Raw genomic sequence first — 12,225 nt, forward strand, 5'->3', positions numbered from 1 at the left:
TAATTTCTTGACTGGCAACTGCAAGCTCTCAACATGTATTGGAATTCGTCTTAGCGGSCTATGTTGTGGTTTGAGGGACTGCACCCACAATACATTTGTAGTAATGAGCAACGGTTAAATGTTTGCAATACCGATTTTATTTCCAATTAGAGCAGTTCTTAGTTCAGTATTGAAAGAGTGCAAAAGTTAACGCATGGAAAGCTCTTCAATGTTGTCTCTCAGAGCACTTTTATTGATATGTGTAAAACGTACATATGGGAAATTTGTGGATTCCGTAGTGTAATTAAGTAATAGATTCAATTTTTATTTCAGGAAGTTAATTGGCATTTTTCTTTCCCACACAAGTTCATAAGTATGGCTTCAGTTTCCGCTTGTCCGGAATTTAGTTTCGAAATCGCCGAGATATTCAATTATATGCCATTAGTTGGAATAATTCAGTTTCTTTGGATGCATGTTTTGTACAAATGGACTCTTCTTCAATGTTCTTTTTTGATTTTCGCACTTCAGATATTTAACAACCTGTAAGTTGGTTGGTGCAATATAATACATCATATTTTAATGCAATTATGCAGGAGGACAAAAGTGTATGAGTTAAAGGTTACATTGGCACCCACTACGTTAAAAATACCACCCATGAAAACTAAACTCACGTCAACAAAACAYGGAAAGTTCAACGGCGAGAAGCTGCCATCACAACAGACAAACGAACGAATTTCTACTCGAATGGCACCCTTGTTCTCCGAGAGTATTCATCAGCAATCCGGTATTTAGGAACTGTGGGACGGAATTTCAAGCTCCTTTCGTACAGCTGCAAGTGAAACCACTGATTTTCGGAAAAGGCGAAGGAACAGCTAGTACGAGGAGAAGTATCGCTTTGTAGTAGAGAGAAAACAGACTGTCTACTTCGCAGTTTTGCAATTGACCACAACACGTGCGAGACGCATTTTCAGACAAAAACAGAGAGAGAGAGCGATATGCGTGAGTATGAAGAGCTTAACAAGATCGCTGAAAAGGAAGGACTAAGAGAAGGTTTCAAGGCCGGAGCATACTCCTGCAGAACCCTCAAAGGTGATATAGTTATATATGCCCGGATCATACTAAAATTATGGAGAGACCACTTCTCCAGCTTGCTGAATGGCAATGTTAGTATAACACTAGGTTATGGTGAACCCTATTTCGCAATAAATGGAGGGACCATGAAGAAGCTTGAATAGAAATTACAATAGAAGAACAACAAAGCGACGGGGGCCGATGGATTGCCAGCCAATATATTCAAACACGGCGACGAAGAATTGATAAAAAGCATGCTTCAACTTCTTTGTAGAGTATGGTCGGACGAAAGCTTGCTATTTAAGTGCGCTCTGGCCAATCCACAATAAGGGAGACCTCACAATTTGAGATAAGCCTCCTAAATATCGCATATTGTGTGAACGATTAAACCCCACCGTCAATAAACCTATTGGACATTATAAGTGTGGCCTTAGGTCTGGAAAATAAACAACTGATCAGATATTCAATATGCGCCAAATCTTGGAAAAGAGGACCGACCACCTCTTCGTCGATTTTACAGCTGCTTTTGACAGCGCGAAAAAAAGCTGGCTTTATGCCGCTATGTCTAAATTTGGTATCACCGCAAAATTAATGTGGCTGTGTAAACCGACGTTGAGCAATACCAAAAGCTCCGCGAGGATCGGGTAGGAACTCTAAACGAGGTTTAAGACCTTCTTCTATAAAAGTGCAYAGTTTCTCGCATACGCCAATGATTTTGATATTATTGGCCTCTTCATCCGCGCCGTTAGATCTACTTTTTCCAGACCGAAAAAAGATGTGAAGAAAATGGTTATGGTCGTCAAGCAGGCAAGACGAAATATTTCTTATCACCAAACAAACAGGGGTCGCACACGCGACTTGGCTCCCATGTCTGTCCATGTCTTTTATGGAAAGCTTTTTTACAGTTATTTTGAAATAACTGCCTTATAAATCAATCATCCATTAACACGAGCTTTCAAGTAGAACACCACCCATCATTTTGTATACCAACAAGCACATTTTCCGATTTGGAATTTGGCACCAGTCTGCACTAGTTGAAAGCTTTATACGAGAGCTTTTGTTACACAAACAATCTATTACATTATTCACATTCTCTGCTGCCTCTTTGCTTTTTAGCACATTTATAGCGACTTGTTCCAGCCGAAGTACAGCGCAAAGCAGCGCAGCGATAATATAGAGCGTTCGGCGGCGTTTGCCATAGCTTAGAGCAAGCGTACGATAAGTCGTTTCGGTCAGTTGCAGCGAAGACACTATCATTGGCGTTTTAACTGTGAACGGTAGCTCCTCGACTCGTCGTTTAGTGCGGATTAAATATACAACAAAAAGCAGTAAAGGCTTCTGCAAAATACATACATATACTATAATCAGTGTGTGTGTGTGTGGGTGCGTGTGAATACATATCTTTCAAAAACATTTTTAGTGAAAATGTGCGGTTTTCTTTAATGAAAAAAGTAAAAACTTTGTGAATATTTTCATAAAAGTTGACCTGCTGGATATTATATGTTCGGTCTTCGGTGCTGGCTTTTTCTCTTTCGCACTTGTATAATATAATGCGCGCCTGGCGCTATATCGTGAAAATTACATAAAGCCTGGTGAAAAATCGAACGTGAAAAAGCCAAACTSTGAAGGATTTTCTGATTGAAGAAGGACTTTTTGACATTGGCTGAAARGCATGAAAAAGTTGTGCACAAAATTATATTTTTTTTTAATGAAAAAAGTGCTTAAAACTGAGTTTTGTGTGATTTTTGAAAAGTGTGTGTACTTGTATGCTTTACATAAATGTGTGCGTGCGAGTAAAAAATGTGCAAAAGGAATTTGATATCCTGGTCACTTTTCAAATACATACAGAAATTCGATTTTTCGCCAAGTTATGCAGCTATTTTCTAAACAAAAACGTTTTTTATGAAAGAAAAAACTTTAAAAAAATCTGTGYATAGTCTAAAATTCCCATGGAAACTAAAAAAGGACTTTCAAGGACAGCCATGAAAAAATATATGTGTTATATCACACTATGCTGCGCGATTGAGGGCTCGAAGSAAATGCAAATTATGGACCTAAAAGTTGTCTAAAGTTCGATAAAAACATAAAATTATATAACGCTGTGGCTCCAGTGAGGTTTTGGCAAAAATATAACTACAATATTTTCTGAAAAACTCAACTTAAAAAAACATTTTGCCGATTTGGTAATAGTTTCGTCGAGAACCAGGCGCCTCAGCGTCAGCACGAATATCCTGCCACAGTACGAGAGAGAGAGCGAGCACGTCAACACAAGTGGGAAAGCGAACGAGCGCACGAGAACAAACGAAGCAGTTTGTCTTATTTAACTACGAGTAAAGAGTGTCATGGCACACTCAAGTGCTACTAGCCAACAATTGCCGAGCACCTAGCAAGGATAATACATAATTTCGCTACAGCTCTAGTGACACGCATTTTGTGTCTGTGTCTACGCGCCTCGAAGTGTTACTACTCCAACGCGTGCACCTCCATTTATATATGTATATATAAATATAGATATATGTTTATGTGTTTGTGCTTTCGTTAGTGTATATGTGTTAGCTAACGAATTGTTGCCGCCAGGCTATGCTAGGCTTCGTATTCTTTTCGGGCGGTCGCGTGCTTCAAGTCTATTGCTGGCTTCATTCGCTTCATTGCTCCATTTTGCTTGTGTCAACGGCATACGTAAACCGTTAGCCGATTTTCGGTSCCAACACTATATAACGGCTGACGAACGTATAAAATTCGGATTTTCGTTTAAACGAATTTTCACTTACTCACATGTTTGGTCATCGCTAGGAAGTCGGTGCGCTGCTCGTGTGCTCATTTCACGTACATATCCTTATATATATGTATATATATATTTGTATGTGTAGTTGTGTAAAGTTAGCCAGTTTTTCCAGCATTCTCTTCGTCGTTGTTGGTCTGATATGCCGCGCCTCCTTCCTGCTTCTTCCKTTCATGGTGTTTCGTGCGTTTCCGTGCTGGCCTGCAGCTTTCTTGCCTCCATCACATGAACGTGTTCATTTTGAAAATCTCTTCGCTGCACCCCGCCACACAATCGTAAGCCTTTAGTAAAATATGAGCACAAAAATTTGTTCGCTCATATTTATTTCGTAACTTTTTTAATCTGTTCTTTTGCCTTTAATTTATTTTCGCTGTCATTGATATTGCCATATCCTGTCACATGCCAACCGTGCTGTTTTCAAGCACCGTTATGTTGCCTAAAGTCATCACTATACTTGTCATCAGTGCATTGTGCGGTAGTATTGCGGCGTTGGCGTATCCTTGATACTTTCAACAGCCGCAAATGGCGATTATTAATTTTCTGTAGTCCTTTTGTGCGCCATTATACAATTTTCATTTGCAAGTGCTGTCTTAATAAATACTCAGCGGAGACAATGTTTYATAATATGAGAAAAATATTATATAAATATGTATATATAGATTTTTTATATACATATGTATTTACATTTCTTTATATATAAATATTTTTATTTAAATTTTTGATCTCTATATTTATCTCATCCAATTATTATTTAATTTAACGAATATAATTGCTCAGAATTTTTCCAAGACGAGAATAAGCATAAAAATTAACTTCGGCTTCACCGAAGCTATAGTTCTCTTCGTATGTGCATTTCTAATAACTTTAAAGGGTATACAAAATATTTATTTTGATGTTTCAGTTGTACAACAGCAATATGTCATATTGTTTCGATATGAGACCTTGGACAATTATAAGTGCCAAATTGTGTAAAGATATCTTGACAAATAAAATATTTGTCCATATAAGAATCAAGAATTTGATATTGATGTTTCAGTTCATATGACAGCTTTATGCTACAATAGTTCGAACCGAGAAATTAATTCAGAGATTGTAACGATACTTTGAACAAATAAGTATCGAATTGCGTGAAGATATCTTGAAAAATGAAAAACTTCTCCGTAAAATGACTTGTTTTCAATAATTCAGTTCGTATTACAGCTGTAGGCTATAGTAGTCCAATATCGGTGATGCCGAAAAATATATATGTATACATCTCCGACGTTTCTCTCCGGTTATTATAAACTCTGTTGAAAGCTAATTATTACCCCCATAAGTGTGTAATGTATTTTTTTCTTCCCTTTCATTTCAACATCTCTTAAATACGTTTTATATAAGTTTGCTTTAACAAATTCAGGCAAGCAGGTGTTTTTGAAGTCTTTCTTTAAATTTTACAATAAATTTTTGCTTAGCATGCAATCAAGCGCATAGGTGAAAAACCTGCTCTGCGTGACCTAGTCAGGGTATTAATGTAAGCAATAAAAGTATAATAAAATGCAAATCAGCTATTTACCTAAGTAAATGTTCATTGACCTAAATCAATATAAAGGAGGGTTGATTGTGTAGGTGCTGAGGAATTTATAGAAAAGTACCAATTTTTGTTTATCAAAACTTTATTGCATCAAATTATTGTAGGAATATAATTAGCAGTTCAAATGTATTCGGAAATTTTACCTTTACAAACTACTTCATACGAAAGTTTAACGAAAAACAAAAAAAAAAAACGGAAAGTCTGAAAACAGTTTTAAGGGTAATTAACAATAGTTAATTCAGGGCTGCAATAAAACCATGAGTGAACTATGTAAGCAGAAACTACAATGTGTACCGCATAACCTGTATAGCATTTGGTACTCTTTTTTTTTTTAAATTTTTCTTTTGTTTCTTCTACAGCTTCTGGTAAAGATACTCTGTCCAGTCTCGAATTTAAGATTCTCTGGGAGATAGGAGATTTTTCGCCTTTTGGTCAAAAAATAGTTTTTTGAGGTCTTATTGGTATAAATTTTCTTTTGTATAGAAACGTGATTATTTTTGTTAAGTGATTTTCAAACCATTTCATACGAGCCATAACCTTAGAGCAATCCCTTAATATAACATATTAGCAATGCTGTTTCTTTGAATAGATCTTTTGAGTTTTATACTTCATTCTTTACAACCGATCTATTTTCAAGTCCTTACTCCATTGTTTTGGTTATTCTTCTAAATTTAGCTTGTATATAACTGTTTCATTTAAGAAATTACAACAATATAAATTTAGTTTCCAAAATTGTTTATTCATAGTCTTCTATGCACTATTTATTTGAAACAGATGTGTTCTCTAGGCGATTTGGTACAATGTTTACGATCGTATTTGCACTTTCGATTTCGTTCGAAAAGCAAATTTTTGGATTTAGTGATCCATTTTTTCATCCAAAATATTTTATGATATACCCTCACAAGGTTATTCAGTACTAATATTAGTAATGATACTCTCTCTAGTCTTGACTATAAGATCCTACGAGAGATCAATAGTAGAAATTTGATCAACTAGAATTAGTTATGGTGCATCAAATTTTTGAACAAATGAAAAAATAGAGAGTGTTTGTTCAATTTATGAGAAAAATAATTTATATAATTTATTGTGATCTTAAACCATGACACTTTCTTCTGTATAAAAATGTTAATATTTTTTTTTTTACTGATTTTCAAACCATTACCTATATCCGCACCTACAATGCAAATAACGTAACATCACTTTTTATAAGTTTGAAATGAAAACTACGCATATTGAAATAAGATTTGAGATTTGGTTATAGTTATATTGATTACACCTGACTAAACCAATTTTTTTGATGATACGCTGGTTTGCATTTTAGGTGACGATATTGTAGTTATAGCAAATTAATTAACATAACATATTAACAATGCTGTCTCTTTAAATAGGTCTTTTGAGTTTCATATCATTAGGGGAAAAAGACCACAAATCTTACTTTTCAACAATGTTGGTTCATGGAAAACTACTACTCTTTATTTGCCATACAAGTAATCACACTCTGGTTATTCAATTGACCGCTTCGAATACTTWGTCGTTTTGGGTCAATGTTTACGACTGTATTTGCATTTTGGACTTCACTCGAATAGACAATTCTTGATTCTAGTGTTTCATTTTTACTTCCAATAAATTTATATTGTACGATATACTATACTATGGTAACACTTTTGCATGTTTCTTGAAGTTATGCTGCAACTAAAGACCCTAAGTAGTTATAGTAAAAAAAGGGCGGCGCGGGTGTCAGAAATATAAAAAGAAAAAATATTTTGCCCAATGAAAAAATGATGTCAGAACAAATAATCRTTGTAAATCATAATTATTCATAACCACCACTAGAGTGGCGGTAATGCACCGTCACATACCGCATTGTTTCTTCGTAAGTTTTTCGACAAATATTCAGCCAACATCGTGACGAAGCCACTGTATTCGCCTGATTTAGTCCAGTGTGACTTGCTATGGCTATGGCTTGCTGTGACTATTCAGCAAACTCAAATGACCGCTTCGTGGAAACCGTTTTGACTCAATTGAAGACATTAAACGCGCATTGAAGGCTATTCTGGAAGTTAACATTAATAACAGTTTCGAAGATTAAAAAAAAATGTTGACACAAGTGTATCGTGGTCAAGGAAGATAACTTTGAAGGGGCATAGATTTTGAAGAATAAGTTAATAATTTTAAAATTATGGACAAAGTCTCTAAAACCTCTATTTCGTTATCACGTTTCTAATTCTATAGCTAGACCAAAAAAGGATATATTGACAAGAAATTTGGTTGTGAACAATTTTTTGACGCACTTTTATTAATTAAATTTTTTCATTTTCATTTCTTGGAAATTTTCATTTATATATCTCTTATTTCACTTTAAAGCTATGTTTTAATTTTCAGCCAAAAAACACACTTGAAGAAATTGTTTTTTTTTTTTTTTTATCATAAGAGAAACCTCTGTATAAATCGATGAAATTATCTATTCAAAACTATAGCCCCAAGAAAACAAAGATAAATTTTTAACTTTTCCTTCAATTAATTATATAACAATAAATGTTGTAAGATCCTTCTTCTGCACTTTAATGAATCTTGTYACTTAAAAACCACTTTTTCATTTGCACAAACATTTTACCGTGGTAACTGTAACAAATATTCCAACATATGCGTACTAAAAATCATAACTCCTACTATAATTGGTTATTTACTGTCCCCCAATGGAGATAGTGTGAAGTTGACGCTACCATGTACTTTATAAATCAGTATATTATAGCCTGCACAGATTTGTCCATATTTATGCTACGTTGCTCGACTTGTTTCCAGTATTTGGTTTTCCAGTTTTCCACCACATTAATTTTTTCATATCCTTCGTCCTTCATTTTTCGCTCATATTAAGTGTGCACGGGTTTTCGTATGGTATTTTTTAGTACACGCACCTATCGCGTAAGCTCTAAGCCTTCTTTACTCTCATTTTAGCCATTCTCAACTTTTCCAACTAGTTTAAACTCTCTTTTTTTAGTAGTTTTTCCATATTTTAGCACTATTACCATTTCCAGATTTTATCCTTTTACGGCGTTGTTGTTGCTTAAGAAACGAGTGTTGTAGCTTTTGGTGATTCGTGTCACTCTCATTGCTTTAGCCACATACGCCATTTCCCACAATTCGTGTATATATTGTATGACTCGTGACCATGCTCTTTCTCGGTGTCTCATCGTGTATGACATTCGTTGTTGGTGTGGAAAAATTTTCAGCGTTTCCTTTGCGGCCTCTTACACAGTGTGCACTGTTACATAATCGTAATTTCTGTGTGTGACTACAGCAGCAATAGCGGCAGGCATAAAGTCAGTCAGTTAGTTGGTTAGTAGTAGCAGTTATTTTATTGAGGGTAGCAAAGGTAGCGGCGCAGCAAAGGCAGTAAACTTTGTTAAACATTTTTGAAAATAAAATTCTTTGATTGTGAAAAAAGTTTGTTGTGTGCTAAACTTTCACAATGATATTTAATTTTATTGGAAAGAAAAAAATAAATAAACTAACAATGGTTTGAATTGTCCTTGTGGTACTCTTGGTATATCGTAACATATACAGTGGCAAGCGTATTAACGGAAGTGAATTTGTGTGTGTATAAGTGTACAAATGTGTCATCTGATATGTGTGCAAAAATGTTTAGAGTATTGACATGTTATGTGATTCCTGGCGGCTTGGTCCCAAGGGTCTAGTATAAGTTTTGAGAACATGCATTTTTTATTTATATAACCAAATTCTATTGAGTAAAATTCAAAGCTGACTTTGAAACTCACGAGTTCTGTCAAAAAAACCAATAAGCTTGCCAAAAGAGTTGGCAAATTAAAAAAAAAAAATTATGTGTTCAGGAGGACATCTTACCAATTAGAAAGAAAAATCTCTTCAGCCTTTCTCAAACGTATGAAGTTGAGAATATTATTTAATTGTGCTTCTAATCRTTTAACAATTCACAGTTATGTAGTCTTTTGAGCACAATTCTATCTTTATAGACTAAATTAACAAAATATAATCTGTGATTTGGCAGCACCAGCTTTTAAGCCATTTGTTTTTGAAGTTGCTGCAAAGTTTCTTAAAATACTATAAATAATATTATATGTTGCATAACTTTTATATCTATTTTCGTAAGGCTAAGAGTAAACCTTTAATTAACTTTCTTATGTTGCTTTTTTTTTTAAAGAAGTGCAATTTGAGTAAAAAGTTTTCGTTTTCAAAACAAAAACTTATGCAAAAAATCTTAGAAGCTTTTTTCAAACTCTCAAGATACTTAGTAGAGTAGTAAGTAAAYATTTTCTATCAATTTAAACATCAGAACGAATGAGGATCTATAGTATAGATTACTACTTTGATCTAAAAATCTTAGAAGCATTTTCAAAAATTCTACGAGACTTTGTACACTAAGTCAGCATTTTTTATAAGTTATGTGTAATAATTTTATAAAATATYTTGTAAGTGAAACTATTGAGTCACCTCTCCTATCAGTTTTCTAATTGTCAATACTGTTTCACCACTGACCTGACCATAATGRGCGAGAAGCATTTGTTCAAATTCAGGATTACGTTATAAATATAATTTTTTGTTTGTAATTTCTAGTAAGATTTCAACTTTTAAAAACAATATTTTTCAAATGAGAAATATTTCAAATATTTAAGCCTGAAGATAGATAGATAGATAGATTATAGTAAAAAACTATACATAATATAATGTCGATATATTTTGTGAAAGCTAATAAAGCCCCTTAAAGCTCCTAAAATGAATATGTGATAAGGAATGAAAGCTCATGTTAACGTTAGAAGTAATTGTAAAGGTAAAAACTTTGATGGAAGCTAACTTTGTGACAAGAAAAGTCGAAACTGAGACCAAATTGGTGACGAGAAAAGTCGAACAATTTGGTGAAATGAAATCTTTTGATATGAGTGTGTGATGAAGGATAAAAGCTCTTGTTAGTATTAAATTTTGAAGTTATTGTAAATGTGTAAATTGGTAAAGACTGAATGAAAGCTAATAAAATTTCAAAGAGTGTGGCTAACTCATAGTGTGACCAACTCATAGTGTGGGTGAAAACTTCCATCGTATGTGCATAAATAATTTGTATTATGTGTTATGGAAAAATTAACAGTTACAACGCTTTACATAACAACATTACACCGAGCTGATGGTAATACGCACAACTCAACTAACACAAAAACTTTCACTCCTATCCCCTTATAGGTGGCAATAGCATTGATATTCCAAATTGACGAATTGCAATAGCCAACTCGTAGTATACACAGTGAAAAATAATATTTAGAAAATATTCTAAGACGAACATACCAGTGAGATAAACCAAATAAAAAACAATAAAAATGTTTCGACCCAGTTGATTAAGAGATAAAAGAAAATTTCATAAAAAAAATTCAAGATAAATTATAAAAATATTTCCCTAAAATAAGAAAAGTTAAAGCTAAAATAAATAAAAACAGGAAAACAACAAAACTGCTTGTTGTTATACGAAAAAAACAAAATTACTAAGCAAAAAGTTCAATATTAAATAATCCTACAAAGAACTATTTCAATGACATAGCTAATAAACTTTAAATATTACCAACAAAAATAGGCGACACAAAGAACTAAAATAAAATAAAATAAAAGTAATATTAAAAAAACACTTGCATACCACAAAAATAAGTGTATAAAGTTAAAAATAAAAAAAAAAACAAGAAACCCTCTCAACTGCTACAGTTCAGTCATCGAATCGACAAGACAGTTACAATACAATAAAAGACAACTAAAGTCGAGCAACTACASCAGTAACAGTTAAGAAACGCCGCAGCAGCTCTTCGGCAGTAGAAAATCAACCAAAAGCAACAACTTCACTAACAGCGCAGCCTAAAGGAAAAAAAGCACAAGACAGCAAAAATGGCCGACAAGAAGATAGCAGAACAATACTATTCGCCACCGCCAAAGATGGGCAAATGGGAGGGTTTCAAAAAATTCATATGGAACAGTGAAACTAGCCAATGCCTTGGACGAACAGGAGGCAGTTGGGGTAAGTACCATTAAAGAAGAATAAATTTGATTGTACCCTTTGAAGTGCTATTGGTGGGAGCATCAGAATAGGATAGCATAGAGTAAGGTTTTATTTACGTAATCCTCACAGTATTTGGTAGCTATGCAAGCGAGTAAGGATTAKGCCAAAAGTGTTTGCGAAAATTTTGACGGTTTTTTTGTGCATTTTATTTGAGGAACTTACGAGGTCTATATAATGTACATACTTATTAATATAAGTGTTTAGCTCTAATTATGTTAAGCAATATTTCGTGTTATTTGTATGTACCAAAGTTTATAGGTACATTTTCTACAAATAAAAGCAAAATAATTCCGCCTTACTTTATATTACATTTGTTCGGGTAAAATGTGTTAACTTCAATATAAGTTTGACAGTTTTGACGTTTTGCACACGCCACTACCAGTTATCTTTCGTCTATAAAGCTTATTATTAAACTGTTAGGCGGCTTCAATTTGACTGATAACTGTCAAAACTATCACTTTACGCTCAGTAAATTGCATTTATTGTTTACGATAAAAAATTAATGGTGGTTGTGTAATAATTATAATAAMAATATAACTGTACGTACATTATATAAAGGTAACCTAAATATAGTAGTCAATATGAAGGCAGACGTATAATAAATCAATTTCAAGCACAGAGAATTCTGTTTGCTATATAAAAAATGTATGTAGAGAGCCATAGTATACTATATAAGTTGTTTTTTATACATTAATACACATCTAGATGTGTATAAGAGACAGGGCTATAGTAGTCCAATATCGGTGATGCCGAAAA

The 12,225-nt window shown here is 33.7% G+C and overlaps 1 protein-coding gene across 2 annotated transcripts in view; it reads left to right on the top strand.

Moving 5' to 3' along the window:
• Positions 1-2,284: 2,284 nt before the first annotated feature.
• LOC108965472 (sodium/potassium-transporting ATPase subunit beta-2) overlaps positions 2,285-12,225 on the top strand; it is a 96,302-nt gene continuing 86,361 nt past the window's right edge. The window contains exons 1-2 of one of the 2 annotated variants that reach the window (XM_018927920.1): positions 2,285-2,378; positions 10,963-11,427. In XM_018927920.1, coding sequence (XP_018783465.1) covers positions 11,298-11,427 — 130 coding nt within the window. In that variant the 5' untranslated portion in view covers positions 2,285-2,378; positions 10,963-11,297. Of the gene's footprint in view, positions 2,379-10,859; positions 11,428-12,225 lie in introns of those variants that run through there. The other variant, XM_018927919.1, reaches the window with a different exon arrangement.

The sequence above is a fragment of the Bactrocera latifrons genome, unplaced genomic scaffold (genome assembly GCF_001853355.1).
Source record: "Bactrocera latifrons isolate USDA-ARS-PBARC rearing strain unplaced genomic scaffold, ASM185335v1 scaffold_14, whole genome shotgun sequence".
Lineage (NCBI taxonomy): Eukaryota > Metazoa > Arthropoda > Insecta > Diptera > Tephritidae > Bactrocera > Bactrocera latifrons.